Source organism: Oncorhynchus keta, unplaced genomic scaffold (assembly GCF_023373465.1).
Source record: "Oncorhynchus keta strain PuntledgeMale-10-30-2019 unplaced genomic scaffold, Oket_V2 Un_contig_10664_pilon_pilon, whole genome shotgun sequence".
In the NCBI taxonomy this organism is placed as follows: Eukaryota; Metazoa; Chordata; class Actinopteri; order Salmoniformes; family Salmonidae; genus Oncorhynchus; species Oncorhynchus keta.
Genome location: NW_026277166.1, coordinates 5,297 through 24,228, shown reverse-complemented (window position 1 = coordinate 24,228; position 18,932 = coordinate 5,297). Strand labels below are relative to the sequence as shown.

The 18,932-nt window shown below is 52.6% G+C and overlaps 1 protein-coding gene and 3 long non-coding RNA genes across 13 annotated transcripts in view; 2 read left to right on the top strand and 2 right to left on the bottom strand.

The window, feature by feature from the left end:
* LOC127917084 (general transcription factor 3C polypeptide 1-like) overlaps positions 1-16,884 on the top strand; it is a 98,230-nt gene extending 81,346 nt beyond the window's left edge. The window contains exons 27-30 of the mRNA XM_052500463.1: positions 2,394-2,629; positions 4,274-4,602; positions 4,759-5,203; positions 16,451-16,884. Coding sequence (XP_052356423.1) covers positions 2,394-2,629; positions 4,274-4,602; positions 4,759-5,203; positions 16,451-16,884 — 1,444 coding nt within the window. The remainder of the gene's footprint in view (positions 1-2,393; positions 2,630-4,273; positions 4,603-4,758; positions 5,204-16,450) is intronic.
* LOC127917087 (uncharacterized) lies at positions 2,636-3,427 on the bottom strand. Of its 3 annotated transcripts, none has more exons than XR_008096927.1 (3): positions 3,375-3,427; positions 2,738-2,807; positions 2,636-2,684 (listed from the first exon to the last, which is right to left on the bottom strand). It is a non-coding gene; the product is annotated as an uncharacterized LOC127917087 (long non-coding RNA). The 3 variants fall into 3 exon arrangements; XR_008096925.1 differs by lacking the exon at positions 3,375-3,427 and adding an exon at positions 3,028-3,086; XR_008096926.1 differs by lacking the exon at positions 3,375-3,427 and adding an exon at positions 2,847-2,905.
* On the top strand, positions 3,017-3,555 carry LOC127917086 (uncharacterized). Its single transcript, XR_008096924.1, has 3 exons — positions 3,017-3,099; positions 3,365-3,446; positions 3,534-3,555. It is a non-coding gene; the product is annotated as an uncharacterized LOC127917086 (long non-coding RNA).
* Positions 16,885-16,929: 45 nt separating the features above from the next.
* Positions 16,930-18,231, bottom strand: LOC127917085 (uncharacterized). Of its 8 annotated transcripts, XR_008096919.1 has the most exons (5): positions 17,986-18,231; positions 17,531-17,845; positions 17,357-17,496; positions 17,115-17,149; positions 16,946-17,045 (listed from the first exon to the last, which is right to left on the bottom strand). It is a non-coding gene; the product is annotated as an uncharacterized LOC127917085 (long non-coding RNA). The 8 variants fall into 8 exon arrangements; XR_008096920.1 differs by lacking the exon at positions 17,115-17,149 and having other exon boundaries at positions 16,930-17,045; positions 17,392-17,496; XR_008096923.1 differs by lacking the exon at positions 17,115-17,149 and having other exon boundaries at positions 16,930-17,045; positions 17,427-17,496.
* Positions 18,232-18,932: the final 701 nt, after the last annotated feature.

Here is an 18,932-nt window from a genome sequence, read left to right as displayed (position 1 = left end):
CCATATTGTATTGTTCCATATTCTCATATTTACTGATGCCCTGTCTCTCTCTGCCCCTGTCTGTCTCTCTGCCCCTGTCTGTCTCTCTGCCCCTGTCTGTCTCTCTGCCCCTGTCTGTCTCTCTGCCCCTGTCTGTCTCTCTGCCCCTGTCTGTCTCTCTGCCCCTGTCTGTCTCTCTGCCCCTGTCTGTCTCTCTGCCCCTGTCTGTGTCTCTCTGCCCCTGTCTGTGTCTCTCTGCCCCTGTCTGTGTCTCTCTGCCCCTGTCTGTGTCTCTCTGCCCCTGTCTGTGTCTCTCTGCCCCTGTCTGTGTCTCTCTGCCCCTGTCTGTGTCTCTCTGCCCCTGTCTGTGTCTCTCTGCCCCTGTCTGTGTCTCTCTGCCCCTGTCTGTGTCTCTCTGCCCCTGTCTGTGTCTCTCTGCCCCTGTCTGTGTCTCTCTGCCCCTGTCTGTGTCTCTCTGCCCCTGTCTGTGTCTCTCTGCCCCTGTCTGTGTCTCTCTGCCCCTGTCTGTGTCTCTCTGCCCCTGTCTGTGTCTCTCTGCCCCTGTCTGTCTCTCTCTCTCCGCCCCTGTCTGTCTCTCTGCCCCTGTCTGTCTCTCTGCCCCTGTCTGTCTCTCTGCCCCTGTCTGTCTCTCTGCCCCTGTCTGTCTCTCTGCCCCTGTCTGTCTCTCTGCCCCTGTCTGTGTCTCTCTGCCCCTGTCTGTGTCTCTCTGCCCCTGTCTGTGTCTCTCTGCCCCTGTCTGTGTCTCTCTGCCCCTGTCTGTGTCTCTCTGCCCCTGTCTGTCTCTCTCTGCCCCTGTCTGTCTCTCTCTGCCCCTGTCTGTCTCTCTCTGCCCCTGTCTGTCTCTCTCTGCCCCTGTCTGTCTCTCTCTGCCCCTGTCTGTCTCTCTCTGCCCCTGTCTGTCTCTCTCTGCCCCTGTCTGTCTCTCTCTGCCCCTGTCTGTGTCTCTCTGCCCCTGTCTGTGTCTCTCTGCCCCTGTCTGTCTCTCTGCCCCTGTCTGTCTCTCTCCCCCTGTCTGTCTCTCTGCCCCTGTCTGTCTCTCTGCCCCTGTCTGTCTCTCTGCCCCTCTCTGTGTCTCTCTGCCCCTCTCTGTGTCTCTCTGCCCCTGTCTCTGTCTCTCTGCCCCTCTCTGTGTCTCTCTGCCCCTGTCTGTGTCTCTCTGCCCCTGTCTGTGTCTCTCTGCCCCTGTCTGTGTCTCTGCCCCTGTCTGTGTCTCTCTGCCCCTGTCTGTGTCTCTCTGCCCCTGTCTGTGTCTCTCTGCCCCTGTCTGTGTCTCTCTGCCCCTGTCTGTGTCTCTGCCCCTGTCTGTGTCTCTGCCCCTGTCTGTGTCTCTGCCCCTGTCTGTGTCTCTGCCCCTGTCTGTGTCTCTGCCCCTGTCTGTGTCTCTCTGCCCCTGTCTGTGTCTCTCTGCCCCTGTCTGTGTCTCTCCGCCCCTGTCTGTGTCTCTCTGCCCCTGTCTGTGTCTCTCTGCCCCTGTCTGTGTCTCTCTGCCCCTGTCTGTGTCTCTCTGCCCCTGTCTGTGTCTCTGCCCCTGTCTGTGTCTCTGCCCCTGTCTGTGTCTCTCTGCCCCTGTCTGTGTCTCTCCGCCCCTGTCTGTGTCTCTCTGCCCCTGTCTGTGTCTCTCCGCCCCTGTCTGTGTCTCTCTGCCCCTGTCTGTGTCTCTCTGCCCCTGTCTGTGTCTCTGCCCCTGTCTGTGTCTCTGCCCCTGTCTGTGTCTCTGCCCCTGTCTGTGTCTCTGCCCCTGTCTGTGTCTCTCTGCCCCTGTCTGTGTCTCTCTGCCCCTGTCTGTGTCTCTCCGCCCCTGTCTCTCTCTCTCCGCCCCCGTCTGTCTCTCTCTCTCTCTGCCCCCGTCTGTCTCTCTCTCCGCCCCCGTCTGTCTCTCTCTCTCTCCGCCCCCGTCTGTCTCGCTCTCTCTGCCCCCGTCTGTCTCTCTCTCTCCGCCCCCCGTCTGTCTCTCTCTCTCCGCCCCCGTCTGTCTCTCTCTCTCTCTCCGCCCCGTCTGTCTCTCTCTCTCCGCCCCGTCTGTCTCTCTCTCTCTGCCCCCGTCTGTCTCTCTCTCTCCGCCCCCCGTCTGTCTCTCTCTCTCTCTCCGCCCCCGTCTGTCTCTCTCTCTCCGCCCCCCGTCTGTCTCTCTCTCTCCGCCCCCCGTCTGTCTCTCTCTCTCCGCCCCCCGTCTGTCTCTCTCTCTCCTCCCCGTCTGTCTCTCTCTCTCCCCCCCCGTCTGTCTCTCTCTCTCCGCCCCGTCTGTCTCTCTCTCTCCGCCCCGTCTGTCTCTCTCTCCGCCCCCCGTCTGTCTCTCTCTCCGCCCCCGTCTGTCTCTCTCTCTCCGCCCCCGTCTGTCTCTCTCTCTCTGCCCCCGTCTGTCTCCCTCTCTCTCTCTTTGTCTCTTCTCTCAGTATCTCAGTGCTGGCTGAGGATGATGATGATGAAGAGGAGAACGAGGGGCGGAGTCGGATCGAGGTGAGGGCTCACAAGGCGTCCCACACCAAGTACCTGATGATGCGTGGATACTGCGTTCCCGGGATCGTCAACCTCCGAAACCTCAACACCAACGATAGTATCGTGGTGGAATCGTGCACCATGAGACTACATCTACGACACACACCTGTACACACACTGTTTACTACCCAGGGTAGGTACACACACCTGTACACACACTGTTTACTACCCAGGGTAGGTACACACACCTGTACACACACTGTTTACTACCCAGGGTAGGTACACACACCTGTACACACACTGTTTACTACCCAGGGTAGGTACACACACCTGTACACACACTGTTTACTACCCAGGGTAGGTACACACACCTGTACACACTGTTTACTACCCAGGGTAGGTACACACACCTGTACACACACTGTTTACTACCCAGGGTAGGTACACACACCTGTACACACACTGTTTACTACCCAGGGTAGGTACACACAATGTTTACTACCCAGGGTAGGTACACACACTGTTTACTACCCAGGGTAGGTACACACACCTGTACACACACTGTTTATTACCCAGGGTAGGTACACACACCTGTACACACACTGTTTACTACCCAGGGTAGGTACACACACCTGTACACACACTGTTTACTACCCAGGGTAGGTACACACACTGTTTACTACCCAGGGTAGGTACACACACTGTTTACTACCCGGGTAGGTACACGTTGTTTACTACCCAGGGTAGGTACACACACTGTTTATTACCCAGGGTAGGTACACACACCTGTACAGACACTGTTTACTACCCAGGGTAGGTACACACACTGTTTACTGCCCAGGGTAGGTGCACACACCTGTACACACACTGTTTATTACCCAGGGTAGGTACACACACCTGTACAGACACTGTTTACTACCCAGGGTAGGTACACACACCTGTACACACACTGTTTACTACCCAGGGTAGGTACACACACCTGTACACACACTGTTTACTACCCAGGGTAGGTACACACACTGTTTACTACCCAGGGTAGGTACACACACTGTTTACTACCCAGGGTAGGTACACACACTGTTTACTACCCAGGGTAGGTACACACACCTGTACACACACTGTTTACTACCCAGGGTAGGTACACACACTGTTTACTACCCAGGGTAGGTACACACACCTGTACACACACTGTTTACTACCCAGGGTAGGTACACACACTGTTTATTAACCACACCTAAACACCCTCATCTCTCTCTTCCCCTCCCTCCTCTCTCCCTCATCTCTCTCTTCCCCTCCCTCCTCTCTCCCTCATCTCTCTCTTCCCCCTCCCTCTCCCTCATCTCTCTCTCCCCCTCCCTCCTCTCTCCCTCATCTCTTTCCCCTCCCTCCTCTCTCCCTCATCTCTCTCTTCCCCCTCCCTCCTCTCTCCTTCATCTCTCTTCCCCTCCCTCCTCTCTCCCTCATCTCTCTCTTTCCCCTCCCTCCTCTCTCCCTCATCTCTCTTTCCCCTCCCTCCTCTCTCCCTCATCTCTCTCTTTCCCCTCCCTCCTCTCTCCCTCATCTCTCTCTTCCCCTCCCTCATCTCTCCTTCATCTCTCTTCCCCTCCCTCTCCCTCATCTCTCTCTCCCCCTCCCTCCTCTCTCCCTCATCTCTCTCTTTCCCCTCCCTCCTCTCTCCCTCATCTCTCTCTTCCCCCTCCCTCCTCTCTCCCTCATCTCTCTCTTCCCCCTCCCTCCTCTCTCCCTCATCTCTCTCTTCCCCCCTCCCTCCTCTCTCCTTCATCTCTCTTCCCCTTCCCTCGCCCTCTCTCCTTCATCCTCTCTCTCCTCCTCTCAGACTCTCCTCCCATAGACTTCTCCAGACACGGTCCCTCTCTCCTCCCCTCTTTACTCTCCCATTCCCTCAGAGCCCATCCCTCCTCCTCCTCCTCTCCCTCCTCCTCCCCCCTCCCCTTCTCCCCCTCCTCCTCCGTAGAGGTGTGTGAGGGGCGTCTGGTGACTCAGAGAGGGTATAGCCCAGAGGACATTGGTGCTGTGGCAGAGCTCAGAGCAACGCTGGAGAGACACGGAGCCTTCGGATTGGACAGGCGGGACCTGGTGACATCACACACACACCTGGCCGACCCGAGAGACGGACGGACCAGAGGTCTGCAGCGGTACATACAGGTAGAGACACACTGTAACACACTCCATGTGAACGCTCTTTCATTTGGAGTTTGTCGTCTTTCTCTCCTCCCTAATTGGTCTCCTTCCCTGTCTATACTGAACCTCTGCTCTGTGATTGGTTCATGTGTCCATTTTCTCCTCTGTGATTGGCTGTAGGACTTGCTGGAGGAAGAGCTGGTGTTGGAGGTGGGAGGGAGCTCAGTGCGTCTGGTGTTACTGAGTCACGCTGAGCCCTGGCTACTGACCTCCACAGAGAGTCAGAGAGACCGGCCACACCAAACCCAGCGAGGAGCCTCTGCCTTTGGGGACAGAAAGCACCACAACCCCCTCCTCCGCAAGAGAAGAATGGTGGCCCCCAGAGAGCAGGAACCACGTAGTAAGAGAGGGAGAAGAGAAACGCTGATGGAGGAAGAGGAGGTTGAGAAGAGGGATGAGACACCGGAGGAGGAGGAGGAGGAGGAGGAGAAGATGCAGCCTGAAGAGAAAGACAGGAACGAGACTGCAGAGGAGAGATGGATGAAGAGAAGAGAGGAGGAGGCAGGGAAAGAAGAGAGGGTACAAGAGGAACCATCATCTACCATTGAGACAGAACAGAGCACAGGTGAGACTTCAGCTGACCCCCGTTAACCAGACTACAGCTGACCACGTTAACCAGACTACAGCTGACCACGTTAACCAGACTACAGCTGACCCCCGTTAACTTCAGACTACAGCTGACCACGTTAACCAGACTACAGCTGACCCCCGTTAACCAGACTACAGCTGACCCGTTACCCAGACTACAGCTGACCCCATTACCCAGACTACAGCTGACCCGTTACCCAGACTACAGCTGACCCCGTTAACCAGACTACAGCTGACCCCGTTAACTTCAGACTACAGCTGACCACGTTAACCAGACTACAGCTGACCACGTTAACCAGACTACAGCTGACCACGTTAACCAGACTACAGCTGACCACGTTAACCAGACTACAGTTGACCCGTTAACCAGACTACAGCTGACCCCGCTAACCAGACTACAGCTGACCCCGTTAACTTCAGACTACAGCTGACCCCGTTAACCAGACTACAGCTGACCCCCGTTAACCAGACTACAGCTGACCCCGTTAACTTCAGACTACAGCTGACCCCGTTAACCAGACTACAGCTGACCACGTTAACCAGACTACAGCTGACCCCGTTAACTTCAGACTACAGCTGACCCCGTTAACTTCAGACTACAGCTGACCACGTTAACCAGACTACAGCTGACCCCGTTAACCAGACTACAGCTGACCCCGTTACCCAGACTACAGCTGACCCGTTACCCAGACTACAGCTGACCCCGTTAACCAGACTACAGCTGACCCGTTACCCAGACTACAGCTGACCACGTTAACCAGACTACAGCTGACCCGTTAACCAGACTACAGCTGACCCCGTTAACTTCAGACTACAGCTGACCCGTTAACCAGACTACAGCTGACCCCGTTAACCAGACTACAGCTGACCCCGTTAACTTCAGACTACAGCTGACCCGTTAACCAGACTACAGCTGACCACGTTAACCAGACTACAGCTGACCCCGTTAACTTCAGACTACAGCTGACCCCGTTAACCTTACTACAGCTGACCCCCGTTAACTTCAGACTACAGCTGACCACGTTAACCAGACTACAGCTGACCACGTTAACCAGACTACAGCTGACCACGTTAACCTGACTACAGCTGACCACGTTAACCAGACTACAGCTGACCCGTTAACTTCAGACTTCAGCTGACCCCCATTAACTTCAGACTACAGCTGACCCCGTTAACTTCAGACTACAGCTGACCCCGTTAACTTCAGACTTCAGCTGACCCCGTTAACTTCAGACTACAGCTGACCACGTTAACCAGACTACAGCTGACCCCGTTAACCAGACTACAGCTGACCCCGTTAACCAGACTACAGCTGACCCCGTTACCCAGACTACAGCTGACCCCATTACCCAGACTACAGCTGACCCGTTAACCAGACTACAGCTGACCCCGTTAACTTCAGACTACAGCTGACCACGTTAACCAGACTACAGCTGACCACGTTAACCAGACTACAGCTGACCACGTTAACCAGACTACAGCTGACCACGTTAACCAGACTACAGTTGACCCCGTTAACCAGACTACAGCTGACCCCGCTAACCAGACTACAGCTGACCCCGTTAACTTCAGACTACAGCTGACCCCGTTAACCAGACTACAGCTGACCCCGTTAACCAGACTACAGCTGACCCCCGTTAACTTCAGACTACAGCTGACCCCGTTAACCAGACTACAGCTGACCACGTTAACCAGACTACAGCTGACCCCGTTAACTTCAGACTACAGCTGACCCCGTTAACTTCAGACTACAGCTGACCACGTTAACCAGACTACAGCTGACCCCGTTAACCAGACTACAGCTGACCCCGTTACCCAGACTACAGCTGACCCCATTACCCAGACTACAGCTGACCACGTTAACCAGACTACAGCTGACCCCGTTACCCAGACTACAGCTGACCACGTTAACCAGACTACAGCTGACCCGTTAACCAGACTACAGCTGACCCCGTTAACTTCAGACTACAGCTGACCACGTTAACCAGACTACAGCTGACCACGTTAACCAGACTACAGCTGACCACGTTAACCAGACTACAGCTGACCACGTTAACCAGACTACAGTTGACCCCGTTAACCAGACTACAGCTGACCCCGCTAACCAGACTACAGCTGACTCCCGTTAACTTCAGACTACAGCTGACCCCGTTAACCAGACTACAGCTGACCCCGTTAACCAGACTACAGCTGACCCCGTTAACTTCAGACTACAGCTGACCCCGTTAACCAGACTACAGCTGACCACGTTAACCAGACTACAGCTGACCCCGTTAACTTCAGACTACAGCTGACCCCCGTTAACTTCAGACTACAGCTGACCCCGTTAACTTCAGACTACAGCTGACCACGTTAACCAGACTACAGCTGACCACGTTAACCAGACTACAGCTGACCACGTTAACCAGACTACAGCTGACCACGTTAACCAGACTACAGCTGACCCCGTTAACCAGACTACAGCTGACCCCCGTTAACTTCAGACTACAGCTGACCCCGTTAACCAGACTACAGCTGACCACGTTAACCAGACTACAGCTGACCCCGTTAACTTCAGACTACAGCTGACCCCGTTAACCAGACTACAGCTGACCACGTTAACCAGACTACAGCTGACCCCTGTTAACTTCAGACTACAGCTGACCCCGTTAACTTCAGACTACAGCTGACCACGTTAACCAGACTACAGCTGACCACGTTAACCAGACTACAGCTGACCACGTTAACCAGACTACAGCTGACCCCGTTAACTTCAGACTACAGCTGACCCGTTACCCAGACTACAGCTGACCCCGTTAACCAGACTACAGCTGACCCCGTTAACCAGGCTACAGCTGACCCCGTTAACCAGGCTACAGCTGACCCCGTTAACCAGACTACAGCTGACCCCGTTAACCAGACTACAGCTGACCACGTTAACCAGACTACAGCTGACCCCGTTAACCAGACTACAGCTGACCCCGTTAACCAGACCACTGAGACTACAGCTGACCCCATTAACCAGACTACAGCTGACCCCGTTAACCAGACTACAGCTGACCCCCGTTAACCAGACTACAGCTGACCCCGTTAACCAGACTACAGCTGACCCCGTTAACCAGACTACAGCTGACCCCGTTAACCAGACTACAGCTGACCCCGTTAACCAGACTACAGCTACAGCTGACCCGTTAACCAGACTACAGCTGACCCCGTTAACCAGACTACAGCTGACCCCGTTAACCAGACTACAGCTGACCCCGTTAACCAGACTACAGCTGACCCCGTTAACCAGACTACAGCTACAGCTGACCCCGTTAACCAGACTACAGCTGACCCCGTTAACCAGACTACAGCTGACCCCGTTAACCAGACTACAGCTGACCACGTTAACCAGGCTACAGCTGACCACGTTAACCAGACTACAGCTGACCACGTTACCCAGACTACAGCTGACCCCGTTAACCAGACTACAGCTGACCCCGTTAACCAGACTACAGCTGACCCCCGTTAACCAGACTACAGCTGACCACGTTAACCAGACTACAGCTGACCACGTTAACCAGACTACAGCTGACCCCGTTAACTTCAGACTACAGCTGACCCCGTTAACTTCAGACTACAGCTGACCCCGTTAACTTCAGACTACAGCTGACCACGTTAACCAGACTACAGCTGACCCCGTTAACCAGACTACAGCTGACCACGTTAACCAGACTACAGCTGACCACGTTAACCAGACTACAGCTGACCACGTTAACCAGACTACAGCTGACCCGTTAACCAGACTACAGCTGACCCCGTTAACCAGACTACAGCTGACCCGTTAACCAGACTACAGCTGACCCCGTTAACCAGACTACAGCTGACCCCGTTAACTTCAGACTTCAGCTGACCCGTTAACCAGACTACAGCTGACCCCGTTAACTGACCCCCGTCAGACTACAGCTGACCCCGTTAACTTCAGACTACAGCTGACCCCGTTAACCAGACTACAGCTGACCCGTTAACCAGACTACAGCTGACCCCGTTAACTTCAGACTACAGCTGACCACGTTAACCAGACTACAGCTGACCCCGTTAACCAGACTACAGCTGACCCCGTTAACTTCAGACTACAGCTGACCACGTTAACCAGACTACAGCTGACCACGTTAACCAGACTACAGCTGACCCCGTTAACCAGACTACAGCTGACCCGTTAACCAGACTACAGCTGACCCCGTTAACTTCTGACTACAGCTGACCACGTTAACCAGACTACAGCTGACCACGTTAACCAGACTACAGCTGACCCGTTAACTTCAGACTACAGCTGACCCCGTTACCCAGACTACAGCTGACCCCGTTAACCAGACTACAGCTGACCCCGTTAACCAGGCTACAGCTGACCCCGTTAACCAGGCTACAGCTGACCCGTTAACCAGGCTACAGCTGACCCCGTTAACCAGACTACAGCTGACCCCGTTAACCAGACTACAGCTGACCACGTTAACCAGACTACAGCTGACCACGTTAACCAGACTACAGCTGACCACGTTAACCAGACTACAGCTGACCACGTTAACCAGACTACAGCTGACCACGTTAACCAGACTACAGCTGACCCGTTAACCAGACTACAGCTGACCACGTTAACCAGACTACAGCTGACCACGTTAACCAGACTACAGCTGACCACGTTAACCAGACTACAGCTGACCACGTTAACCAGACTACAGCTGACCCCGTTAACTTCAGACTACAGCTGACCACGTTAACCTGACTACAGCTGACCCCCGTTAACCAGACTACAGCTGACCCCGTTAACTTCAGACTTCAGCTGACCCCGTTAACTTCAGACTACAGCTGACCCCGTTAACCAGACTACAGCTGACCACGTTAACCAGACTACAGCTGACCCGTTAACCAGACTACAGCTGACCACGTTAACCAGACTACAGCTGACCCCGTTAACCAGACTACAGCTGACCCCGTTAACCAGACTACAGCTGACCCCGTTAACTTCAGACTTCAGCTGACCCGTTAACCAGACTACAGCTGACCACGTTAACCAGACTACAGCTGACCACGTTAACCAGACTACAGCTGACCCCGTTACCCAGACTACAGCTGACCCCGTTACCCAGACTACAGCTGACCACGTTAACCAGACTACAGCTGACCCCGTTAACTTCAGACTTCAGCTGACCCCGTTAACCAGACTACAGCTGACCACGTTAACCAGACTACAGCTGACCACGTTAACTTCAGACTACAGCTGACCACGTTAACCAGACTACAGCTGACCACGTTAACCAGACTACAGCTGACCCCGTTAACTTCAGACTACAGCTGACCACGTTAACCAGACTACAGCTGACCCGTTAACCAGACTACAGCTGACCCCGTTAACTTCAGACTACAGCTGACCCCGTTAACTTCAGACTACAGCTGACCACGTTAACCAGACTACAGCTGACCACGTTAACCAGACTATAGCTGACCCCGTTAACCAGACTACAGCTGACCCCGTTAACCAGACTACAGCTGACCCTGTTAACCAGACTACAGCTGACCCCGTTAACTTCAGACTACAGCTGACCCCGTTAACTTCAGACTACAGCTGACCACGTTAACCAGACTACAGCTGACCCTGTTAACCAGACTACAGCTGACACTGTTAACCAGACTACAGCTGACCCCGTTAACCAGACTGCAGCTGACCCGTTAACCAGACCACTGAGACTACAGCTGACCCCATTAACCAGACTACAGCTGACCCCCGTTAACCAGACTACAGCTGACCCCGTTAACCAGACTACAGCTGACCCCGTTAACCAGACTACAGCTGACCCCGTTAACCAGACTACAGCTGACCCCGTTCACCAGACTACAGCTGACCCCGTTAACCAGACTACAGCTGACCCCGTTAACCAGACTACAGCTACAGCTGACCCGTTAACCAGACTACAGCTGACCCCGTTAACCAGACTACAGCTAACCCTGTTAACCAGACTACAGCTGACCCGTTAACCAGACTACAGCTGACCCCGTTAACCAGACTACAGCTGACCCCGTTAACCAGACTACAGCTGACCCCGTCACCCAGACTGCAGCTGACCCCGTTAACCAGACTACAGCTGACCCCGTTAACTTCAGACTTCAGCTGACCCCGTTAACCAGACTACAGCTGACCACGTTAACCAGACTACAGCTGACCACGTTAACCAGACTACAGCTGACCCCGTTACCCAGACTACAGCTGACCCCGTTACCCAGACTACAGCTGACCACGTTAACCAGACTACAGCTGACCCCGTTAACTTCAGACTTCAGCTGACCCCGTTAACCAGACTACAGCTGACCACGTTAACCAGACTACAGCTGACCACGTTAACTTCAGACTACAGCTGACCACGTTAACTTCAGACTACAGCTGACCACGTTAACCAGACTACAGCTGACCCCGTTAACTTCAGACTACAGCTGACCACGTTAACCAGACTACAGCTGACCCGTTAACCAGACTACAGCTGACCCCGTTAACTTCAGACTACAGCTGACCCCGTTAACTTCAGACTACAGCTGACCACGTTAACCAGACTACAGCTGACCACGTTAACCAGACTACAGCTGACCCCGTTAACCAGACTACAGCTGACCCCCGTTAACCAGACTACAGCTGACCCTGTTAACCAGACTACAGCTGACCCCGTTAACTTCAGACTACAGCTGACCCCGTTAACTTCAGACTACAGCTGACCACGTTAACCAGACTACAGCTGACCCTGTTAACCAGACTACAGCTGACACTGTTAACCAGACTACAGCTGACCCCGTTAACCAGACTGCAGCTGACCCCGTTAACCAGACCACTGAGACTACAGCTGACCCCATTAACCAGACTACAGCTGACCCCGTTAACCAGACTACAGCTGACCCCGTTAACCAGACTACAGCTGACCCCGTTAACCAGACTACAGCTGACCCCCGTTAACCAGACTACAGCTGACCCCCGTTAACCAGACTACAGCTGACCCCCGTTAACCAGACTACAGCTGACCCCCGTTAACCAGACTACAGCTGACCCCGTTAACCAGACTACAGCTACAGCTGACCCCGTTAACCAGACTACAGCTGACCCCGTTAACCAGACTACAGCTAACCCTGTTAACCAGACTACAGCTGACCCCGTTAACCAGACTACAGCTGACCCCGTTAACCAGACTACAGCTGACCCCGTTAACCAGACTACAGCTGACCCCGTTACCCAGACTGCAGCTGACCCCGTTACCCAGACTGCAGCTGACCCCCGTTAACCAGACTGCAGCTGACCCCGTTACCCAGACTGCAGCTGACCCCGTTAACCAGACTACATCTGACCCCGTTAACCAGACTACAGCTGACCACGTTAACCAGACTACAGCTGACCCCCGTTAACCAGACCACTGAGACTACAGCTGACCCCGTTAACCAGACCACTGAGACTACAGATGACCTTGTTAACCAGACCACTGAGACTACAGCTGACCCCGTTAACCAGACTACAGCTGACCCTGTTAACCAGACCAATGAGACTACAGCTGACCCCGTTAACCAGACTACAGCTGACCCCGTTAACCAGACTACAGCTGACCCCGTTAACCAGACTACAGCTGACCCCGTTAACCAGACTACAGCTGACCCCGTTAACCAGACTACAGCTGACCCCGTTAACCAGACTACAGCTGACCACGTTAACCAGACTACAGCTGACCACGTTAACCAGACTACAGCTGACCACGTTAACCAGACTACAGCTGACCACGTTAACCAGACTACAGCTGACCCCGTTAACTTCAGACTACAGCTGACCACGTTAACCTGACTACAGCTGACCCCGTTAACCAGACTACAGCTGACCCCCGTTAACTTCAGACTTCAGCTGACCCCGTTAACTTCAGACTACAGCTGACCACGTTAACCAGACTACAGCTGACCCGTTAACCAGACTACAGCTGACCCGTTAACCAGACTACAGCTGACCCCGTTAACCAGACTACAGCTGACCCCGTTAACTTCAGACTTCAGCTGACCCCGTTAACCAGACTACAGCTGACCACGTTAACCAGACTACAGCTGACCACGTTAACCAGACTACAGCTGACCCGTTACCCAGACTACAGCTGACCCCGTTACCCAGACTACAGCTGACCCCGTTACCCAGACTACAGCTGACCACGTTAACCAGACTACAGCTGACCCCCGTTAACTTCAGACTTCAGCTGACCCCGTTAACCAGACTTCAGCTGACCCCGTTAACCAGACTACAGCTGACCACGTTAACCAGACTACAGCTGACCACGTTAACTTCAGACTACAGCTGACCACGTTAACCAGACTACAGCTGACCACGTTAACCAGACTACAGCTGACCCCGTTAACTTCAGACTACAGCTGACCACGTTAACCTGACTACAGCTGACCCCGTTAACTTCAGACTACAGCTGACCCCGTTAACTTCAGACTACAGCTGACCACGTTAACCAGACTACAGCTGACCACGTTAACCAGACTACAGCTGACCCCGTTAACCAGACTACAGCTGACCCCGTTAACCAGACTACAGCTGACCCCGTTAACCAGACTACAGCTGACCCTGTTAACCAGACTACAGCTGACCCCGTTAACTTCAGACTACAGCTGACCCCGTTAACTTCAGACTACAGCTGACCACGTTAACCAGACTACAGCTGACCCTGTTAACCAGACTACAGCTGACACTGTTAACCAGACTACAGCTGACCCCGTTAACCAGACTGCAGCTGACCCCGTTAACCAGACCACTGAGACTACAGCTGACCCCATTAACCAGACTACAGCTGACCCCGTTAACCAGACTACAGCTGACCCCCGTTAACCAGACTACAGCTGACCCCGTTAACCAGACTACAGCTGACCCCCGTTAACCAGACTACAGCTGACCCCGTTAACCAGACTACAGCTGACCCCGTTAACCAGACTACAGCTGACCCCGTTAACCAGACTACAGCTGACCCCGTTAACCAGACTACAGCTACAGCTGACCCCGTTAACCAGACTACAGCTGACCCCGTTAACCAGACTACAGCTAACCCTGTTAACCAGACTACAGCTGACCCCGTTAACCAGACTACAGCTGACCCGTTAACCAGACTACAGCTGACCCCGTTAACCAGACTACAGCTGACCCCGTTACCCAGACTGCAGCTGACCCGTTACCCAGACTGCAGCTGACCCCGTTACCCAGACTACAGCTGACCCCGTTAACCAGACTACATCTGACCCGTTAACCAGACTACAGCTGACCCCGTTAACCAGACTACAGCTGACCCCGTTAACCAGACCACTGAGACTACAGCTGACCCCGTTAACCAGACCACTGAGACTACAGATGACCTTGTTAACCAGACCACTGAGACTACAGCTGACCCCGTTAACCAGACTACAGCTGACCCTGTTAACCAGACCAATGAGACTACAGCTGACCCCGTTAACCAGACTACAGCTGACCCTGTTAACCAGACTACAGCTGACCCCGTTAAACCAGACTACAGCTGACCCCGTTAACCAGACTACAGCTGACCCCGTTAACCAGACTACAGCTGACCCCGTTAACCAGACTACAGCTGACCCCGTTAACTTCAGGCTACAGCTGACCACGTTAACCAGACTACAGCTGACCACGTTACCCAGACTACAGCTGACCCCGTTACCCAGACTACAGCTGACCCCGTTACCCAGACTACAGCTGACCCCCGTTAACTTCAGACTACAGCTGACCACGTTAACCAGACTACAGCTGACCCTGTTAACCAGACTACAGCTGACCCCGTTAACCAGACTACAGCTGACCCCGTTAACCAGACTACAGCTGACCCCGTTACCCAGACTGCAGCTGACCCCGTTACCCAGACTGCAGCTGACCCCGTTACCCAGACTGCAGCTGACCCCGTTACCCAGACTACAGCTGACCCCGTTAACCAGACTACATCTGACCCCGTTAACCAGACTACAGCTGACCCCGTTAACCAGACTACAGCTGACCCGTTAACCAGACCACTGAGACTACAGCTGACCCCGTTAACCAGACCACTGAGACTACAGATGACCTTGTTAACCAGACCACTGAGACTACAGCTGACCCCGTTAACCAGACTACAGCTGACCCTGTTAACCAGACCAAGGAGACTACAGCTGACCCCGTTAACCAGACTAGAGCTGACCCTGTTAACCAGACTACAGCTGACCCCGTTAAACCAGACTACAGCTGACCCGTTAACCAGACTACAGCTGACCCCGTTAACCAGACTACAGCTGACCCCGTTAACCAGACTACAGCTGACCCCCGTTAACCAGACTACAGCTGACCACGTTAACCAGACTACAGCTGACCCCGTTAACCAGACTACAGCTGACCCCGTTAACCAGACTACAGCTGACCCCGTTAACCAGACTACAGCTGACCCCGTTAACCAGACTACAGCTGACCCCGTTAACCAGACTACAGCTGACCCCGTTAACCAGACTACAGCTGACCCCCGTTAACCAGACTACAGCGCTGACCCCGTTAACCAGACTACAGCGCTGACCCCGTTAACCAGACTACAGCTGACCCCGTTGACCAGACTACAGCTGACCCCCGTTAACCAGACTACAGCTGACCCCATTAACCAGACCACTGAGACTACAGCTGACCCCGTTAACCAGACTACAGCTGACCCCGTTAACCAGACTACAGCTGACCCCATTAACCAGACTACAGCTGACCCCGTTAACCAGACTACAGCTGACCCTGTTAACCAGACCACTGAGACTACAGCTGACCCCGTTAACCAGACTACAGCTGACCCCGTTAACCAGACTACAGCTGACCCCGTTAACCAGACTACAGCTGACCCCGTTAACCAGACTACAGCTGACCCCGTTAACCAGACTACAGCTGACCCCGTTAACCAGACTACAGCTGACCCCGTTAACCAGACTACAGCTGACCCCGTTAACCAGACTACAGCTGACCCTGTTAACCAGACCACTGAGACTACAGCTGACCCCGTTAACCAGACTACAGCTGACCCCGTTAACCAGACTACAGCTGACCCTGTTAACCAGACTACAGCTGACCCCGTTAACCAGACTACAGCTGACCCCGTTACCCAGACTACAGCTGACCCCGTTACCCAGACTACAGCTGACCCCCGATCTGTTCACCGGTGTGTTTCATTGTGTTTTTTATTTTCCTCAGTGGGCGACGGCGAGAAGCCATTTTCATCTCTAGCTGAGGAAGAGGATGGTGAAGCTAGCGGTCTGCGCGAGGAAGAGGATGGTGAAGCTAGCGGTCTGCGTGAGGAAGAGGATGGTGAAGCTAGCGGTCTGCGTGAGGAAGAGGATGGTGACGCTAGCGGTCTGCGAGAGGAAGAGGACGACAGCGGCGGCGTGTGTGACGTGTCGTTCGTCAGTCGTCCGTGGCGTATCGTGGACGGCAGTCTGAACAGGCCGGTGTGTAAAGGCATGCTGGACGCTGTCCTCTACCACATCATGACCCGGCCTGGTTTACCAGAACACGCCTTACTGGAACACTACAGAGGGGTCCTGCAGCCAGTGGTGGTACTGGACCTCGTGCAGGTAGGAATGACGACCACACCGGGGCCGTGCACAGACCTTTGGTGGGGCAGCTGATAAACATATAAATACTATACCGTCATTCCATTCAACAGCATTCCCAAAAATGAAACCTCATTCCATTCAACAGCATTCCCAAAAATTAAACCTCATTCCATTCAACAGCATTCCCAAAAATTAAACCTCATTCCATTCAACAGCATTCCCAAAAATTAAACCTCATTCCATTCAACAGCATTCGCAAAAATTAAACCTCATTCCATTCAACAGCATACCCAAAATTAAACCTCATTCCATTCAACAGCATTCCCAAAAATTAAACCTCATTCCATTCAACAGCATTCCCCAAAATTAAACCTCATTCCATTCAACAGCATTCCCAAAATTAAACCTCATTCCATTCAACAGCATCCCCAAAATTAAACCTCATTCCATTCAACACCATTCCCAAACATTAAACCTCATTCCATTCAACAGCATTCGCAAAAATTAAACCTCATTCCATTCAACAGCATTCCCAAAATTAAACCTCATTCCATTCAACAGCATTCCCAAAAATTAAACCTCATTCCATTCAACAGCATTCCCAAAAATTAAACCTCATTCCATTCAACAGCATTCCCAAAAATTAAACCTCATTCCATTCAACAGCATTCCCAAAAATTAAACCTCATTCCATTCAACAGCATTCCCAAAATTAAACCTCATTCCATTCAACAGCATTCCCAAAAATTAAACCTCATTCCATTCAACAGCATTCCCAAAAATTAAACCTCATTCCATTCAACAGCATTCCCAAAAATTAAACCTCATTCCATTCAACAGCATTCCCAAAAATTAAACCTCATTCCATTCAACAGCATTCCCAAAAATTAAACCTCATTCCATTCAACAGCATTCCCAAAAATTAAACCTCATTCCATTCAACAGCATTCCCAAAAATTAAACCTCATTCCATTCAACAGCATTCCCAAAAATTAAACCTCATTCCATTCAACAGCATTCCCAAAAATTAAACCTCATTCCATTCAACAGCATTCCCCAAAATTAAACCTCATTCCATTCAACAGCATTCCCCAAAATTAAACCTCATTCCATTCAACAGCATTCCCAAAAATTAAACCTCATTCCATTCAACAGCATTCCCCAAAATTAAACCTCATTCCATTCAACAGCATTCCCAAAAATTAAACCTCATTCCATTCAACAGCATTCCCAAAAATTAAACCTCATTCCATTCAACAGCATTCCCAAAAATTAAACCTCATTCCATTTCTACTGCTTCTATAGCCAAATTCACCTTTTTTTTATGTAGCCATTTTCTTGTGATGTAGGCTAGATCAGCTGATCATCTGGGATGTAGGCTAGATCAGCTGGGATGTAGGCTAGATCAGCTGGGATGTAGACTAGATCAGCTGATCATCAGGGATGTTGGCTAGATCATCGGGGATGTAGGCTAGATCAGCTGATCAGCTGGGATGTAGGCTAGATCAGCTGATCAGCTGGGATGTAGGCTAGATCAGCTGATCATCAGGGATGTAGGCTAGATCATCGGGGATGTAGGCTAGATCAGCTGATCAGCTGGGATGTAGGCTAGATCAGCTGATCAGCTGGGATGTAGGCTAGATCAGCTGATCAGCTGGGATGTAGGCTAGATCAGCTGATCATCGGGGATGTAGACTAGATCAGCTGGGATGTAGGCTAGATCAGCTGATCATCGGGGATGTAGGCTAGATCAGCTGATCATCGGGGATGTAGGCTAGATCAGCTGATCATCGGGGATGTAGACTAGATCAGCTGGGATGTAGACTAGATCAGCTGGGATGTAGACTAGATCAGCTGGGATGTAGACTAGATCAGCTGGGATGTAGACTAGATCAGCTGGGATGTAGACTAGATCAGCTGGGATGTAGGCTAGATCAGCTGATCAGCTGGGATGTAGGCTAGATCAGCTGATCAGCTGGGATGTAGACTAGATCAGCTGGGATGTAGGCTAGATCAGCTGATCAGCTGGGATGTAGGCTAGATCAGCTGATCAGCTGGGATGTAGGCTAGATCAGCTGGGATGTAGACTAGATCAGCTGGGATGTAGACTAGATCAGCTG